The 19,819-nt window shown below is 50.0% G+C and overlaps 1 protein-coding gene across 5 annotated transcripts in view; it reads right to left on the minus strand.

The window, feature by feature from the left end:
- The window catches only part of LOC132388592 (NACHT, LRR and PYD domains-containing protein 12-like), a 52,628-nt gene that overhangs the window by 14,136 nt on the left and 18,673 nt on the right, over positions 1-19,819 (minus strand). For all 5 annotated transcript variants that reach the window (XM_059960962.1, XM_059960963.1, XM_059960965.1 and 2 more), the window contains one exon: positions 12,393-14,130. In XM_059960962.1, coding sequence (XP_059816945.1) covers positions 12,393-14,130 — 1,738 coding nt within the window. The remainder of the gene's footprint in view (positions 1-12,392; positions 14,131-19,819) is intronic.

Here is a 19,819-nt window from a genome sequence, read left to right on the forward strand (position 1 = left end):
CCACAGGGGGGAAGGTGGACGGGGGAGTGGGATCACACAGGGGTGAAGGTGATCGGGGGAGGGGGATCCCACAGGTGGACGGGGGACGGGGCAGAGAGATCCCACAGGAGGAAGGGGGACGTGGGAGGGAGATCCCACAGGAGGAAGGGGGACACGGGGTTTAGATCCCACAGGGGGATGGGCGGCGGTGGGGAGGGATCCCACAGGGGCGAAGGGGGAGTCGGAGGGAGAACCCACAGGGGGAAGGTGGACGGGGGAGCAGGATCCTACGGGGGAAGGGGGACGGTGGAGAGGGGATTCCACAGGGGTGAAGGGGGACACGGAAGGGAGATCCCACAGGGGGCAAGGGGGACGGGGATCCCAAAATGGGGAAGGGGGAAGGAGGAGGGGGATCCCACAGGGGGGAATCGGTACGTGGCAGAGAGATCCCACTGGAAGAAGGGGGACGGGGAAGAGTGATCCCATAGGAGGAAGGGAGATGGGGCAGAGAGATCCCACAGGAGGATTTGGGACGGGGATGAGAGATCCCACGGTAGGAAGGGGGATGTGGCAGAGAGATCCCACAGGAGAGAAGGGGGACTTTGGTAGGGAGATCCCAGAGGAGGGAAGGGGGAATGTGGGAGAGAGATCCCACAGGAGGGAAAGGGGTACCGGGGAGGGATATACCCCCAGGTGGGAAGAGGGACGGGGGAGGGGGATCCCACAGTTGGGAAGGGGGGCGGCCGAGGGAGATCCCACAGGAAGGAAGGGGGATGGCCGAGGAAGATCCCACAGTTGGGAAGGGGGACGGGTTAGGAAGATCCCACTGGAGGGACGTGTGACCGGGGAGGGAGAGCCCACAGGAGGGAAGGGGTACGGGGGAGAGAGATCCCACAGGAAGGAAGGGATATGAGGGAGGGTGAGCCCCCAGGAGGGAAGAGACACAGGGGTGAGAGATCCCACAGGGGGGGAAGGTGGACGGGGGAGAGGGTCCCCACAGGGGGGAAGGTGGACGGGCGAGGGCGATCCCAAGGGATGAAGGGGGACTCGGGTTGGGAGATCCCACGGAGGGAAGGGGGACGGGGGAGTGTGAGCCCTCAGGAGGGTAGCCGGACGGGAAGGGAGATCCCACGGTAGGAAGGGGGATGTGGCAGAGAGATCCCACAGGAGGAAGGGAGACGGGGAAGAGAGATCCCATGGTAGGAAGGGGGATGTGCCAGAGAGATATCACAGCAGGAAGGGGGACAGGGGAGGCAGATCCCACAGGGGTGAAGGTGGACGGGGGAGAGGGATCCCACAGGGGGGAAGGGGGACGGGGGAGGGAGATCCCACAAGAAGGAAGTGGGACGGGGTGGGAGTGCCCATAGGAGTGAAGGGGGACGGTGTAGGGAGATCCCACAGGGGGAAGGGGGACGGGGGAGGGAGATCCCACAAGAAGGAAGGGGGACGATGTAGGGAGATCCCACAGGAGGGATGGGGGACGGTGTAGGAGATCCACAGGAGGACGGGGAACGGGGAGGGGGAGACCACAGGAGGGAAGAGGACAGGGGTGGGAGACCCACAGGAGGGAAGGGGGACTGGGAGGGAGAGCCCACAGGAGGGAAGGGACACGGGGGAGGGAGAGCCCACAGGAGGGACGGGGGATGGGGCAGAGACAACCCTCAGGAGGAATGAAGACGGGGAACGGAGATCCCACAGGAGGAAGACGGAAGGGGGAGCGAGATCGCGCAGGAGGAAGGGGGATGGGGGAGAGAGTTCCCGCAGGAGGAATGGAGAAGGGCGAAAGAGATAACACAGGAGGAAGGGGGATGAGGGTGCGAGATCCCACAGGAGGAAGGGGGACGGGGGAGAGGCATCCCACAGGGGGGATGGTGGACGGAGCAGAGAGATCCCACAGGAGGAAGGGAACGGGGCCGAGGGATCCCACAGGGTTAAGGGGGACGGGGCACAGAGATCCCACAGGAGGAAGAGGGACGGAGCAGAGAGATCCCACAGGAGGAAGGGGGACGGAGCAAAGAGATCCTACAGGAGGAAGGGAACGGGGCCGAGGGATCCCACAGGGTTAAGGGGGACGGGGCACAGAGATCCCACAGGAGGAAAGAGGGACGGAGCAGAGAGATCCCACAGGAGGAAGGGGGATGGTGGAGGGTGATCACACAGGAGGAAGGGGGACGGGGGAGCGGGATCCCACAGGAGGAAGGGGGATGGGGAAGAAAGGTCCCACAGGGGGGAATGGGGAAGTGAGATCCAACAGGAGGAATGGAGTTGGTGAAGTGAGATATCTCAGAATTAATGCGGATGGAAAATACAGATCCCACAGGAGGAATGGAGTTGGTGAAGTGAGATATCTCAGAATTAATGCGGATGGAAAATACAGATCCCACAGGAGGTCTGATGATGGGAACAGAGGCCCAACAGGAGGTATGTGGATGAAGAGAGATGGTACATTTTGAATGGGGCATAGGGTAGAGATCGCACGGGAGGATGTGGGAAGGGGAAGAGATATCCCACAGGAGGAAGGGGGACGGGGGAGGCAGATCCCACAGTGGGAAGGGGGATGGGGGAGGGTTACCACGGGGGGAAGGGGGACGGGGGAGGGAGATCCCACAGGAGGGAAGGTGACGGGGGAGGGAGATCCCACAGGTGGGAAGGGGAACGGGGTAGGGAGATCCCACAGGGAAGGGGGATGGGGAGTGGGATCCCACAGGTGGGAAGGGGGACACGGGTTGGAGACACACAGGTGGGAAGGTGGACCGGGGGAGGGAGAGCCCACAGGAAGGAAGGGGGACGGCCGAGGGAGATCCCACAGTTGGGAAGGGGAACGGGTTAGGAAGATCCCACAGGAGGGACGGGTGACCGGGGAGGGAGAGCCCACAGAAGGGAAGGGGTACGGGGGAGAGAGATCCCACCAGAGGGAAGGGATACGGGGGAGGGTGAGCCCCCAGGAGGGAAGTGGCACGAGGGAGAGAGATCCCACAGGGGGGAAGAGGTACGGGGGTGGGGTATCCCACAGGAGGAAGCGGGGCGGGGGAGGGGGATCCCACGGGGGGAAGGGGCGCGGGAGGTGGATCCCACATGAGGAAGGGAGAGGGGGGTGGGAGATCACACAGGAGGGAATTGGGACGGGGGAAGGAGATCCCACAGGAGGACGGGGAACGGGGGAGGGAGAGACCACAGGAAGGAAGGAGGACACGGATGGGAGACCCACAGGAGGAAAGTGGGACCGGGGAGGGAGAGTCCATAGGAGGGAAGGGGGAGGGGGGTGGGAGAGCCCATAGGAGGGACGGGGGAAGGGGCAGAGAGAACCCTCAGGAGGAATGAAGAGGGTGTACGGAAATCCCACAGGAGGAAGGGGGATGGTGGAGAGAGATTCCGCAGGGGGAAGGGGGAGCGAGGTCCCGCAGGAGGAAGAGGGATGGGGGAGAGAGATCCCACTGGAGGAAGGGGGATTGGGAACAGAGGCCCAACAGCAGGAAGCGGGATGCGGAAGAGAGATACCTCAGGATGAATGTGTATGGAAAAGACAGATCCCACAGGAGGAAGGGGGATGCGGCAGAGAGATCCCACAGGAGGAAGGGGGATGGGGGAGAGAGATTCCACAGGAGGAAGGAGCATGGGGAAGTGAGATCCGACAGGAAGAGAGGGCAAAGGAGCTGAGGACTCACAGGAGGAAGGGGTTAGGAAAGAGAGATCTCTCGGAAGGAAGGGGGATCGGGAAGAGAGATCCCACTAGAGGAAGGGGGATTGGGAACAGAGGCCCAACAGCAGGAAGCAGGATGCAGAAGAGAGATACCTCAGGATACCTCAGGAAAAGACAGATCCCAAAGGAGGAAGGGGGATGTGGAAGAGAGATCCCACGAAAGGAAGGGGGATTGGGGAGGGAGATCCCACAGGAGGAAGGGGGATGCTGAGGAGAGATCCAACAGCAGAAAGGGGGAGTGGAAAGAGAGAGCCCAGAGAATGAATGGGTGATGGGAACGTGAGATCCCACAGGTGGTTTGCTACCCGTGCCACGTGCTGGTGAGGCTAGAAATAATGCAGCTAAATACGTGGCTGAGGGGATGGTACATGATGGAGGGGTTCATGTTTCTGGACAATTGGGCTTTTTCCAGGGGAGGTGAGACCAGTTCGAATTGGGCAGTTTGCACCTGAACTGGAGGGGAACTAACATCCTTATCGGTAGGCTAGCAAGTTCTGCTCTGGGGGTTTTAAACAAGGTAGCAGGGGGACGGGGCAGAGTTTTAGAGCAGATAGTGATGTGGAGGAGGATAATGGTCATGCGAGGACTGCCTGTTTCGACAGATATCAATGGTTTGTACGTGATAGAAATGTTCTCAGGTGCATCTATTTCAATGCAAGGAGTATAGTGTGTAAGGCAGATGAGTTTAGGGCGTGGATTGGCACATGATGATCTCGACATTATTGCTATTAGTAAGACTTGGTTTGCAAGAGGGGCAGGGCTGGCAGCTTCATATTCCGAGGTTACGTTGTTTCAGACGTGATAGAGGGGGAGGGATGAAAGGGGGAGGAGTGGCATTACTAGTCAGGGGAATCTCACAGCTGTGTGCAGACGGGACAGCCCGGAGGGCTCGTCTACAGAGGCCGTATGGGTGGAGCTGAGGAACGGGAAAGCTGTGACCACACTAATAGGGTATTATTATATACGGCCCAATCGGAGGAGCAAGTCTGTTGAGAGTTAGCACACCAATGTAAGAAACAGAAATTTGTAATCGTAGGGGATTTTAACTTCCCACATATTGACCTGGACTCCCACTCTGTGAAAGGGTTAGATGGCGTGGAGTTTGTCAAATGTGTTCAGGAAAGTTTTCTAAATCAATATATTGAGGTACCAACAAGAGAGGGTGCAGTACCTGATCTATTAGGGAATCAGACAGGTCAGGTGACAGAAGTATGTGTCAGCGAACATTTTGGGTCCAGTGACCATAATGTCATTAGTTTCAAGATAATTATGGATAAGGATAGGACTGGTCTACCAGTTAAGGTTTTGAATTGGAGAAGGGTCAATTTGGTGGAAATGAGAGAGGATCTGGGAAGAGTGGATTGAGATAAGTTTTTTTCTGGCAGTGATGTATTCAGTAAGTGGAGTTACTGAACTGCGCTTACATCCTGAGTTTGCATGTTACTGCCAGGATTAAAGGCAAAGTTAACAGGGATAGGGAACCTTGTTTTTCAAGGGATATTGGCGATCTGGTTAAGTAGGTGTTTAGCAGGTACAGGCAACAAGGAACAAATGAGATACTTGAAGAGTATAGAGAATGTAAGGGAATACTAAAGAAGGAAATCAGGAAGGCAAAAAGAAGACATGAGGTTGTGTTGGCAGATAATGTGAAGGTAAACCCGAAGGGTTTCTACAAGTATATTAAGAGTAAAAGGATAGTAAAGGACAAAATTGGTCCCCTAGAAGATCAGAGTGGTTGTCTATGTGTGGAGCATCACGAGATGGGGAAGATCTTAAACAGTTTTTTGCATCAGTGTCTACTTAGAAAACTGGCATAGTGGATATGGAATTAAAGGAAACAAACAGTAGTGTCATGGAATGCGGCCAGTGAGTGAGTGGGCCAGTGAAGGAGTGGAAATATGAGGCTTTGACTTGAGAGATTCTGGCAGTTTTGGCAATTGGACTGTGCAAATCAAGACAACCAAGATTTGAATAGCTCAGACTCAGCAGAAAACAGCTGATTATCCAAGCAGTTTGAAAAGCTCGAACAAATAAATAGAGGGGTAGCTCAAGCTGAGCGGCCCGTGGAAAGTGGTCAGTGAGTGAGTGGAGATTTGAGGCTTTGACAGGTCTTTACAATGCCTCCTGAGACGGTGATGTGCCTCTCCTGTGAGATGAGGCAGTCTTGGGGGAAATCCCCTCTCCTGCAGAGTCACATCTGCCAGAAGTGCTTGCGGCTGGGCGATCTGGAAGACCGTGTGAGGAATCCGGAGCCGTAGCTGGATGACCTTCGACTCATAAGGGAGAATGAGGCTGCCATAGATGAGAGCTACAGGGGGGTTGTCACACCTAGGCTGCCGGAAGCAGGTCGTTGGGTGACAGTCCGAGGGGGGAAAGCGAAGGAGAGTAGACAGGTAGTGCAGAGCACCCGTGTAGCCATTCCCCTGAATAATAAGTTTACCGTCCTGGATGCTGTTGGTGAGGACGACCGACCAGGTGTGAGCCACGGTGGCAGGGCCTCTGGCACTGAGTCTGACCCTGTGGTGTAGAAGGGTGGGACGGAGTGGAGGAGAGCTGTCGTCATTGGAGACTCTATAGTCAGGGGAGCAGAGAGGAGATTTTGTGGACGTGAGAAGGAAACACGCATGGTTTGTTGCCTCCCGGGTACCAGGGTCCGGGTTGTCTCTGACAGGGTGCATGACATCCTGGTACGAGAGGGAAAGCAACCAGAAGTCGTGATACATGTTGGGACCAACGACATAGGCAGGAAGAGGGATGAGGTCCTGAAGTGTGAGTTTCGGGAACTAGGCAGAAGGCCGAAGAAGAGGACCTCAAGGGTGGTGTTCTCAGGATTGTTGCCAGTACTACGTGATAGTGAGGGTAAGAATTGGATGAGATGGCAGTTGAATGCGTGGCTGAGGAGTTGCTGCAGGGGACGGGGTTTTAGATTTTTGGACAACTGGGATCTCTTCTGGGGAAGGTGGGACCTGTACAGATTGGATGGGTTGCACCTGAACTCTAGGGGGAGCAATATCCTTGCTGGTAGGTTTGCTAGCATGTTTCGGGAGGGTTTAAACTAATTTGCAAGGGGGATGGGACCCAGAGCGATAGAGCAGTGAAGAAACTGCATGGAGTAAAGCCAGATCTGACACATAGAGAGGCTTTGAGGAAAGGGCAGCAGAATAAAGGGTATAAAGGCAGTAAGGTTGAAGGGCTAAAGTGCGTGTACTTCAATGCAAGAAGAATCAGGAACAAAGGTGATGAACTGAGAGCTTGGATACTTATATGGAATTATGATGTAGTGGCCATTACGGAGACTTGGCTGGCACCAGGACAGGAATGGATTCTCAATATTCCTGGATTTCAGTGCTTTCAAAGGGATAGAGAGGGGGGAAAAGGGGTGGAAGGGTGGCATTACTGGTCAGGAATACTATTACAGCTACAGAAAGGGTGGGTAATATAGCAGGATCCTCTTTTGATTCAGTATGGGTGGAAGTCAGGTACAGGAAGCAAGCAGTTACTCTACCGGGGTATTCTACAGGCCCCCAGGTTGCAGTAGAGATACCGAGGAGCAGATTGGGAGGCAGATTTTGGAAAGGGTTGTTATCATGGGTGACTTTAACTTCCCTAATATTGATTGGCACTTGATTAGTTCCAAGGGTTTAGATGGGGCAGAGTTTGTTAAGTGTGTCCTAGATGGATTCCTGTCTCAGTATGTTGACAAGCCGACGAGGGGGAATGCCATACCAGATCTAGTATTAGGTAACGAACCGGGTCAGGTCAGAGATCTGTCAGTGGGTGAGCATCTGGGGGACAGTGACCACCGCTCCCTGGCCTTTAGCATTATCATGAAAAAGGATAGAATCAGAGAGGACAGGACAATTTTGAATTGGGGAAGGGCAAATTATGAGGCTATAAGACTAGAACTTGCGGGTGTGAATTGGGATGATGTTTTTGCAGGGAAATGTACTATGAACATGTGGTCGATGTTTAAGGATCACTTGCAGGATGTTAGGGATTAATTTGTCCAGCTGAGGAAGATAACGAATGGTAGGGTGAAGAAACCATGGGTTACAAGTGAAGTGGAAAATCTAGTCAGGTTGAAGAAGGCAGCGTACACGAGGTTTAGGAAGCAAGGATCAGATGGGTCTATTGAGGAATATAGGGCAGCAAGAAAGGAGTTTAAGAAGGGGCTGATAAGAGCAAGAAGGGGGCATGAGAAGGCCTTGGTGAGTAGGGTAAAGGAAAACCCCGAGGCATTCTTCAATTATGTGAGGAACAATAGGATGACAGGAATGATGGTAGGACCGATTAGAGATAAAAGTGGGAAGATGTGCCTGGAGGCTGTGGAAGTGAGCGAGGCTCTCAATGAATACTTCGCTTTGGTATTCACCAATGAAAGGGAACGATGACGGTGAGGACAATATGAGTGAGGTTGATGTTCTGGAGCATGTTGATATTAAAGGAGAGGAGGTGCTGGAGTTGTTAAAATACATTAGGACGGATAAGTCCCCGGGGCCTGCCGGAATATTCCCCAGGCTGCTCCACGAGGCAAGGGAAGAGATTGCTGAACCTCTGGCTAGGATCTTTATGTTCTCGTTGTCCAGGGGAATGGTACGGGAGGATTGGAGGGAGGCGAATGCTGTCCCCTTGTTCAAAAAAGGTAGTATGGATAGTCCAGGTAATTATAGATCAGTGAGCCTTACATCTGTGGTGGGAAAGCTGTTGAAAAGAATTCTTAGAGATAGGATCTATGGGCATTCAGAGAATCATGGTCTGATCAGGGACAGTCAGCATGGCTTTGTGAAGGGCAGATCGTGCCTAACAAGCCTGATAGAGTTTTTTGAGGAGGTGACCAGGCTTATAGATGAGGGTAGTGCAGTGGATGTGATCTATAAGGATTTTAGTAAGCATTTGACAAGGTTCCACATGGTAGGCTTATTCAGAAAGTCAGAAGGCATGGGATCCAGGGAAGTTTGGCCAGGTTGATTCAGAATTGGCTTGCCTGCAGAAGGCAGATGGTCATGGTGGAGGTAGAACAATCAGATTGGAGGGTTGTGGCTAGTGGAGTCCTGCAAGGATCTGTTCTGGGACCTCTTCTTTTTGTGATTTTTATTAACGACATGGATGTGGGGGTAGAAGGGTGGGTTGGCAAGTTTGCAGACAACACAAAGGTTGGTGGTGTTGTAGACAGTGTAGACGATTGTTGAAGATTGCAGAGAGACATTGATAGGATGCAGAAGTGGGCTGAGAAGTGGCAGATGGAGTTCAACCCAGAGAAGTGTGAGGTGGTACAGTTCCGAAGGACAAACTCCAAGGCAAAGTACAAAGTAAATGGCAGGATAGTTGGTAGTGTGGAGGAGCAGAGAGATCAGGGGATACATGTCCACAGATCCCTGAAAGTTGCCTCACAGGTAGATCGGGTAGTTAAGAAAGTTTATGGGGTGTTAGCTTTCATAAGTCAAGGGATAGAGTTTTAGAGACGCGATGTAATGATGCAGCTCTATAAAACTCTAGTTAGGCCACACTTGGAGTACTGTGTCCAGTTCTGGTCACCTCGCCATAAGAAGGATGTGGAAGCATTGGAAAGGGTACAGAGGAGATTTCCCAGGATGCTGCCTGCTTTAGAGAGTATGGATTATGATCAGAGATTAAGGGAGCCGGGGCTTTAGTCTCTGGAGAGAAGGAGGATGAGAGGAGACATGATTGAGGTGTACAAGATATTAAGAGGAATAGACAGAGTGGACAGCCAGCGCCTCTTCTCCAGGGCACCATTGCTCAGTACAAGAGGACATGGCTTTAGGGTAAGGGGAGGGAAGTTCAAAGAGGATATTAGAGGAAGGTTTTTCACTCAGAGAGTGGTTGGTGCGTGGAATGCACTGCCTGAGTCAGTTGTGGAGGCAGATACACTAGTGAAGATTAAGAGACAACTAGACAGGCATATGGAGGAATTTAAGGTGGGCGGTTATATGGCAGGCAGGGTTTGAGGGTCGGCACAACATTGTGGGCCGAAGGGCCTGTAATGTGCAGTACTATTCTATGTTTTATGGAACATATAGAGATTAAAGAGGAGGAGGTGCTTACAGCCTTACAGCAAATAAGGGTAAATAAATCCTCCAGGCCCGACATGATATTTTCTTGGACCTTGAGAGAGACGAATGTAGAAATTGCAGGGGTCCTGGCAGAAATATTTAAAATGTCCTTCGCCACAAGTGCGGTGCCGGAGGATTGGAGGGTAGCTCATGTTGTTCCGTTGTTTGAAAAAGTCTCCAAAAGTGCACCAGGTAATTACAGGCCAGTGAGCCTAACATCGGTGTTAGGTAAATTATTGGAAGGTGTTCTGAGAGATCGGATTTACAAGGAGTTGGATAACCAAGGGCTGATTAAGGATAGTCAGCATGGCTTTGTTCATGGCAGATCGTGTTTAATGAATCCTGTAGAGTTTTTCGAGGAGGTTACCAAGAATGCACATGAAGGAATGGCTGTGGATGTTGTCTACATGAACTTTAATAAGGCTTTTGACAAGGTCCCACATGGGAGGTTAGTTCAGAAGTTTCGGACAGTAGGTATCCATGGATAGGTTGTAGATTGGATTCCAAATTGGCTGTGTGGGAGAAGACAGAGAGTCTTAGTGGATCATTGCTTCTGAGACTGGAGGCCTGTGACTAGTGGTGTGTCTCAGGGATCTGTGCTGGGACCATTGTTGTTTGTTGTCTATATCAATGTACGAGATGATAGTGTGATAAGTTGGATCAGCAAGTTTGCTGATGACACTAAGATTGGAGGCGTTGCGGACAGCGAGGAAGGCTTTCAAAGCTTGCAGAGGGATCTGCACCAACTGGCAACATAGGCCAGAAAATGGCAGATGGAAATGAATGCAGACAAGTGTGAGGTGTTCCATTTTGTAAGGACAAATCAAGGTAGGACATAGACAGTAAAGGGTAGGGCACTGAGGAATGCGCTGGAAGAAAGGGATCTGGGAGTTCAGATACATAATTCCCTGAAAGTGGCATCACTGGGAGACAGGGTTGTAAAGAAGGCTTTTGGCATCCGGGCATTCATAAATCAAAGTTGAGTATAGGAGTTGGAAAGTTATGGTGAGGTTGTACAAGACATTGGTGAAGCCAAATTTGGAGTATTGTGTGCAGTTCTGGTCACTGAACTATAGGACCGATATCGGTAAGACTGAAAGTGTGCAGAAAAGATCTGCGAGGATGTTGCCGGCTCTTCAGGAGTTGAGTTACAAGGAAGGATTGAACAGGTTAAGACTTTATTCCTTGGAGCGCAGAAGAATGAGGGGAGATTTGATAGAAGTTTACACAATTACGAGGGGAATAGACAGGGTAGATGCGAATGGGCTCTTTCCACACAGATTAGGAGAGATAAATTACAAAAGGACTTTGCTTCAGGGTGAAAGGGGAAAGGTTTAGGGGGAACGTCCTCACTCAGAGAGTTGTGAGAGTGTGGAACGAGCTGCCATCTGATGTGGAAAATGCGGACACACTGTTAGGTTTTAAGAATAAATCTGATAGATGCATGGATGGGAGAGGTCTGGAGGGCGATGGACTGGGTGCAGGTCAATGGGACTAGCGGAATAAAGTTTTGGCACAGAGCAGAAGGGCCGAATGGCTTGTTTTCTATGCTGTAGTGTTCTATGATTTTACGATTCTATGAAGGAATATGGGGAGGTCAGTTGCCACAGGAAGAAGGGGGATGGGAAGAGAGATCCCACAGGAGGAAGGGGGATGGGGGAGAGAGATCCCACAGGAGGAAGGGGGATGGAGAAGTGAGATCCCACAAGGGGAAGGCGGATGTGGAAGTGAGATCCCACAGGAGGAAGGGGGATGGGGTAGAGAGATCCGACAGGAGGTAAGGGGATGGGAAAGATAGATCCAGGAGGAAAGCGGAATGGGAAGGGATACCACTGGAGGGAAGGGAATGGGGAAGACAGAACCTTCAGGGGGAAGGGGGATGGGGAAGAGAGATCTGACAGGAGGAAGGGGGATGTGGAAGATAGATCCCACAGGATGAAATGGGAATGGGAAGGGATACCACTGGAGGGAAGGGGATGGGGAAGAGAGAACCCATAGGAGGATGGGGGATGGGGAAAAGAGATCTGAGAGGAGGAAGGGGGATGAGGCAGAGAGATCCCACAGGAGGAAGGGGGATTGGAAGAGAGATCCGAAAGGAGGAAGGGGAATTTTTGTACGCGTGTGTTGGGTCTGAACAGAGACCCAGAGGAGATGCGGCCTCGCTCTCTGTGTATCTGGTAGTGAGCAAAGTCACAAACAGGAAAGGGCAGGGGAGGGCATTCTCACAATGGTATTTCTTTCCTTCTCACTGGGACAGTCTGCAGACGGCCTCTTGTCCCTCACCGGGAAGGGGGTGTGAATCTTTGACCCATCTGCTGCAGTCAGTGTTGGTCTGGGTGTCAGTAACAGTGAGAAGGAACATTGTCAATGGACGTGTCACAGGCTGCAGGAAACACGGCCATTCCTGTGATTTACTACCATTAAACCAATGGTCGTTGTTCACTGATCTGATTAAGTCTCCAACATCCCTTCACAAGGAACCACAGAACCCTCCTGTCCTTGGGGAATTGCTGACCGATCCCCTGGGCATTTGTCACAATTCTTCACAATCTGATTTATCACAGTTTAACCCAAATCTCTTTACATTGAAATGACACAATAGAACAGTTTCACAGTTCCGAGTGAGAGATAAATCAAGTTACCTCAACGCCTGGCACTTGTGCAGCCCGGGTCCCAGCCGCTGGATTCCTTCACACTGAATGCGGCAGTTCCCCAGGTCGAGGTGTTTTATTGTATCACAGAATCCGATGACATGAGACAGGACCGCGCAGTCAATCGGGGTCAGTGTCATTCCACGGAATGAAAGTGTTTCCACAGATCCCAGTGTTTCCTGAGCCAGTCCACGATTCTGAGACTCAAACAGGTAGTGCAATGTGTTCAGGAGGCTCCTTTTACCAGCTTCACTCCCTGTGTTTCCAATCTGACGTTTAACCTCCTCCTTCACCCAGTCAATCACCCGGCAGGTTGTTTCATGAGGAAATGGACCCAGAAACTCCACCAGGCCCCGAGCTGTCATTGGAGAGGAGAGACCAGCAACAAAACGGAGAAATACCTCAAATCGCCCATCTGCCGTGTTGTGGGCTTTAGTGAGGAATTTCAGGATATCCCCGGGATGTGGATTCAGGAATTGTGCGACTGCAGCTACAAACTCTTGGATGGTGAGGTGTGGGAATGTGTACACCACGCTTTGGGCAGAATCCTCTCTCTCCAAAAGCTCCATCAGGAACCCGGACAGGAACTGGGAAGGCTGCAGACTGTAGTTGACCAAATCTCCATCTGTAAACACAATCTTCTTCTCGGACACTCCTCTGAAGGCCATCTGACCAACCCTGAGTAACACATCACGGGGTCTCTCAATCTCACGGCTGTGGTTTTTCAGGATGTTGTAAATATAGTAGGAGTACAGTTGGGTGATGGTCTTGGGAACTCGCTGTGGGTCCCTGACTCTTTGTGTGAAGAAGGGGCCCAGTGCCAGAGCGAGGATCCAGCAGTAGGAGGGGTTGTAGCTCATGGTGTACAGGATCTCGTTCTCCTTCACATGTTTGAAAACAGCTTCCGCCACCGTCTGATCTTCAAAATGTCTGATGAAATATTCCTTCCGTTCCTCATCAACAAATCCCAGGATTTCAGCCCAGACACTGATCTCAGCCTTTTCCAATAAATGTAACGCAGTGGGGCGAGTGGTCACCAGCACTGAACACCCTGGGAGCAGCTTGCCCTGGATTAAACTGTACACAATGTCAGACACTTCACACCTCCACTCGGGATCTGGGCACTGGTGCTTTGGTTCTGTATCCCTCCGACTGTCCGCAAAATCGATTTTGTGTTTGAATTTATCTAAACCATCGAATATAAACAGTAATCCTGCTGGATTCTTCCAGACTTCTCTCAGGATATTCCCAAAGTAAGGATACTGATCCAGAATCAGCTCCCTCAGGTTTATTCTACAATTAATGGTGTTCAAATCTCGGAATTTGAAACTGAAGACAAACTGGAACTGTTGGTATATTTTCCCCGTGGCCCAGTCATAAACAATCTTTTGTACCATTGTTGTTTTCCCGATCCCCGGGACTCCGGCCACTGCTGCTGAACTCCCAGAATTGGATTTACTCAGGGAAAAGCTGCTCTGGAATAACTGATCAGTACGGATTTTTTCCAGCTGACTGCGGAGTTGTTTCTCTCTATAATGCTCATGGTCTCTGCCTCTTGCCAGCAGCTCATGTTCCACCAGTGTCCGATCTCGAACAGTAGAAATGACCGTGAGCTCAGCGTATCGATCAGCCAGCTGGAAAACCTTCACCTTCTCCGTCATCAGGATCGTGTTCACTCTCAGTGTTTCAGTTCGTGTCCGCAGAGTCTCCTTGTGTTTCTGTTGAACATCTTCCATGGGAACAGAGAACATATTCAAAACGTTAAATGGCACATCTGACAAAGAACTTTATAACGGTATTTCAGCATTCAGTGTTTGAGATTACATGAATAAATTCAATGCTTCCATGGATATTAGGACAGAAAGTAAAATTCTGTTCACAGACACGGAATTGACAGCAATGGATGTCCCTGAAAATGTCCAATCCTCATGTTCTGGTTCTAGTTATTTGTGAAGGTGAACATTCCCCTGATTGCACTTTCTGAGGAAGTTTAAACAAGCATCACACCCCACTAACATCTTAACGACATTCTACAGAGCCGTGGTTGAGAGTGTGCTGACCTTTTGCATCACAACCTGGGACTCCAGCTGCAGTGCTGCCGACAAAAAAGCCTTGCAGGGGGTGGTTAGGGGATCAGAGAAGGTTATTGGGGTCTCCCTACCTTCTTCTAAGACCTCTTTCAACGTCGAAAGACACGGTACATAATTAAAAACCCCTCACACCCTCTCCATGAACTGTTCGTTCTTCTGCCATCAGGCAAACATTACAGGAGCATCAAACCGAAAACCACAAGGCTACTAAACAGCTTCCTCCCACAGGCAGTCAGACTGCTAAATAGCTGCTCTATCTGACTCTGCTTTGGACACTTTATAACTTGCACCGGACACTTATAACTTGATTTAAAGCGACATGTGGCTGTTGTGTTTTATTTTTTATTGTTGTGTTTATTATTTAGTGTTGCGTTTGTTATGTTATGATTGCACTGCTCCTGGAAACCGCTGTCTCATTCTACCCTGCAGAGCTGATGTACGGTTGGAACGACAATAAAGTTTTTGAATCTTGAATATCCTATTGCAATCCTGACTGCACCTCCCGTTACAACAACATTTCACTATATTTAAAGCATTGTTTGACTCATTAACAGACGATGTTAATGTTGATCTGGTGTGGAACTATGGAGAGCAGGTCACTGTGCATTTTGGCAAGGCTGCACACTGGGGAGTCACAGGTGTCCACTGCTCGCATCAAAACAGGAGCAGAATACGCGGGAAATACTCAAGTCGGGCAGAGTCTGGGGAAGAATCACAGTGAAGTTGTGGATCAATAACCCATCGGAATGACAGAGATGAAAATGGGTAGTTTTCAATCGCAGTGATGGAGGATTGGTGGAAAGATGGAATCTCTGTTAATGGAAGAAGCCACAAGGGTCTGTCTCAGTGATGTACATCGTGTCTGTCGGAGAGGGTGGTGAAGTGTTGGCAACTGCTACTCATCAGTCTTGCTGTGGGGGTATGGGGCTCTGTCTAATGAGGCCTCCGTCTGTCAGAGTCGACCATGGATGTCCTGCCCCTGCAAGCCGGGACACTCCGATATGGAGAGGAAGCTTCTGCCGAAGCAGCAAGCTCCCTCTCTCCATGCATCTGATGTGCACAAAGGAACGACATAGACTGACACAGCTTGGCACCAGAGGTGTCGCAGGAGATGCCAGTCTGCGTTGAACACCATTTAACACTGACTCAGGGACTCCAGCTCCAGGCTTTTCCCACTGGGTTTACTCCCAAACTCTTCCCCATGAGGGGTTACAGTTGCAAGGCAGTGGAGTTTTGAGATCAGAGTTTTCTTGTTCCTGGGTGAGCTGTCAATCACAGCCAACAAGCCCCATCTGCCCAAAGTGACTGGTTGTAAGGCACCAGTAACCCACCTCTGCCTCTTCTCCTGTCAGAAGAAACGCTTCCACCGGGATTAGTGGCTAAACCGCACGTGAAGGCCAAGAGCTGGACAGAGGCTACTCGCCACTGGGAGCATTTAATAGGTCGAGGCAGCTCATCCGCACTGTCACCCCCTCCCCCCCCCCCGGTTATAACAATCTTAAGCAACCGAGGGGCGATGTATTATTGACAATGAATCAGTAAATTGGTTTATTATTGTGACATGCACCACTGTAAAATGGAAAACTTTTCTGCATGCGATCCAAATAGATCATTACATCACATCGGTGCAATGAGGTTGTACAAGGAATAATGGAACAGAATAGTTCAGGGAAACAGTGTTTCAGTTGCCGATAAAATGCAGTGCAGGCAGACAATAAGGTAGAAGGCCAAAGGATCATTGGGAGGTCAGCATTGAGTTTTTTTGGGACTATGTTCCTAAACTGTAGAATTCAACAGCTTAAACTACAGTACTGTGCAGAAGTCTGAGGTGTATATTAGGGCTGACACATTCTGTCTTTTGTTTTCTAGTTTGCACTTTATCCCGTTGTGATGCGGTTTGAACGGCATCGTCTGGATGAAAGGTGCTTTATAAATAAGTCATTATTATTATTATTATTATTATTATTATTATTATTATTATTATTATTATTATTATTATTATTATTATTATTATTATTATTATCTTATCCTAAACTGGTAAAACTTGAGGTACAGGCATAGCCAAGCACACACATGTCTCAATTGATAAGAGATTTCAGACTATTCTCGTGGTGTATAGTGCTATGGGTTTGCGAAGATTTACACAAGTATCGCCGTGTGGGCCTAATTTATTAATACTATTCTGTAAAGCCTTTAGGATGATACCAGTTATCGATATTACGATTGGGATAAATAATACCCTGTTCGTGTTCCATAGTCTTTCATTTTGCCCTTTCAATTCAATATATTTCTGGTATATTTTTTTTTTACTAATTCATTTCTGTAAGTTATGTGTGTTTGGAATGGCTATATATATTTAAAAGGTTGCTTTTGCTTGTTTATCCTATCTGAAATAATGTTCGGATGCAGTATGATATGAAGGACTCTAACTCCAAAAGTGGAAGAGGCTTGTATATTTAGTAAATTATGGGGTTTTTCATCAGTTGTAGTTTAAGCAATGTTTTTGTGAATGTTGTTCGCCATTTTATTTTGCTTGTGCAAGTGATGAGATTCAGTTGAACTGCAGGATCTTTTAAAGTAGGATTGTTTGTAGTTTCTCTTATAATTTTCAGCATATACGGTCTTGGACCTATTGGTCGTTTATTCTGTATTATTGATAACTACGTGTGTCAACAACCTTGTCCTGTATTGCTACAATGATCCCTTCTATTTCTGGGAAGAAGTCTCCAACTGTGAGACAGGAGCTCGACACTTCCTTGTCGACATCTATGTCAATAGAGCTAATTGTGGATTTCAGAAAAGGCAAGATGAGGGAGCACGACACACCAGTCCTCACAGAGGGATCTGGTGTGGAAAGAGTGAGCAATTCCAAATTCCTGGCTGTCAATATCTCCGACTATCTAACCTGGACCCAATATATCGATGCAGCTACAGAGAAGGCACAACAGTGGCAATATTTCATCAGGAGTTCTCAACATCACTTGAAGATTTCTACAGGGGTAACTTGCAGAGCATTGTAACTGTCTGCATCACCGTCTGGTTCACGATGAACGGAGTAAGGTGCACACTCAACGATTCAGGAGCAACTTCTCCTCTACCATGCAGCTTCCGAATGGACATTGAACCCATCGATACTGCCTCACTAATCTCTTTTTAAATTTCTATTTCTGCACTACTTATTTAGTTTAATATTTCATATAATCACACAGACATGCACAGCTATATATGTTCCTTCCAGGCCCTGAAGCCACTTCACTGCTCAGCCAGATCCACCGTCTGACAGGCCACATGTCTCGCATGGACAACTCCAGGTTACCGAAAGCAGTACACTACGGAGAACTCTCTCAGGGCAAGAGAGATCGTGGTGCCCCGCGCAGGAGGTACAAGGGCCAAATTAAGCAGAGGCTCTCTCAGGCAAATATGGAGGTCAACGAGTGGCAGCCGCTGATCCACGGAAAAGCCAAGAATTTTGAGGAACCCCGAAGAGCGAGTGCTGAAAAGAAGAGGGGATACAAGAAGATTCCAACTACCCAAGCGCCTGCATCCCAGCTGTCCCTCTGTCCCTCTGGCCCAACTGCTCCCGAGTCCACAGATTCGGAATTGGCCCCTACCGGCATCAACAATCGTGTCGTCATCCAGTACCACCAACCCCCACTCACAGACACACACACACACACACACACACACACACACACACACACACACACACACACACACACACACACACACACACACACACACACACACACACACACGCACACACACACACACACACACCTATTTGGGAAGAGAACAGGATTTCGGGTATGTTTCATGATCATTAATGCTTGGTGGAACCCCGGAATGTCCATGCCCTCAAACCCTTTTGTTCCCCGGATCTGGAGTACCTGGTGCTGCTGTGTAAACCTTTCCGGCTGCCAAGGGAGTTCCCGGCTGTTATTATCACAGCTGTGTAATAACAACATCCCCCGGTTGTGTGTTATTGTCACAAAGGGGAGATGATTTCCTTCAGGAATCGGTCAGGACTTCCCAAACCACAAAATTTGTAACAACAGTTCCGTGTGAACAGCACTTGCCGTGTGACCGACTGCTTACATTGCCGGTGATCAGCAGGAGCTCAAGAAATTCAGCTCCGATCTGTGCAAAGTCATCCAGGCAGCGAAACGACAATACAGAGATCGTATTCAGGCACAGCTCTCCACCAACAACACACACAGCTTATGGCAAGCTCTGCACCCCAATGCAGACTTCAGAGCTAAGTGCAGTGGTGCTGCCAACATCGCTGCCTGTCTCCCAGAGGATCTAAGTCTCTTTACGCTCGGTTCGATATCGCCAACACTGAGACCCCGGGGAGAGCCGACAAAGCGACCTGCACATTGGTCATCTCTGAGGCTGAAGTTCGCAGGTGTTTCCAACGAGTGGACAGTCGCAAGCCTGTGGGACCGGACGGCGTCCCATTACGGGTACTCAGGATGCGCGCGGCACAACTGGCAGGTGTATTTACGGATATTTTTAATCTCACCCTCTCCGAGAGTAGAGTTCCCTCCTGCTTCAAATCATCCACCATTGCTCCTGTACCTAAAACAACTAAGGCAACATGTCTGAACGTCTGGCGTCCTGTCGCACTCACCTCAATAATAAGCAAATGCTTTGAGAGACTGGTCAAGGACTGCATCTGCAGCTTGTTACCACCCACACTGGACCCCCTACAATTCCCCTACCGACACAACCGATCAACAGATGACACAACAGCCACTGCTCTGCACACCTCCTTAAACATCTGGAGAAGAGGGATGCTTGTGTGAGAATGATGTTATTAGACTACAGTTCAGCATTCAATACCATCATTCCCTCCAGGCTTGACAAGAAGCTCAGAGACCTCGGCCTTCACCCTGCCGTGTGCAGCTGGGTCCTAGACTTCCTGTCAGATCACCAGCAAGTGGTAAGTGTGGGCTCCCTCACCTCTGCCCCTCTGACCCTCAACACAGGAGCCCCTCAGGGCTGTGTCCTAAGCTCCCTCCTTTACTCTCTGTATGCGCATGACTGTGTCGCTACCCACAGCTCCAATCTGCTAATTAAATTTGCTGAGGATACTATATTTATTGGCCAAATCTCAAATAATAACGAGGCAGCCTACACAGAAGAAGTCATCACCCTGACACAGTGTTGACAAGAAAACAACTTCTCCCTCAATGTCGCAAAAACAAAGGAGCTGGATGCAATGTTGCAAAGACAAGAGGAATGGAGACGGGCTAACCCCTATTGACATCAATGGATCTGGGGTTGAGAGAGTGAACAGCTTCAAGTTCCTCGGCATTCACATCACTG

This window comes from Hypanus sabinus, unplaced genomic scaffold (genome assembly GCF_030144855.1).
Source record: "Hypanus sabinus isolate sHypSab1 unplaced genomic scaffold, sHypSab1.hap1 scaffold_358, whole genome shotgun sequence".
NCBI lineage: Eukaryota > Metazoa > Chordata > Chondrichthyes > Myliobatiformes > Dasyatidae > Hypanus > Hypanus sabinus.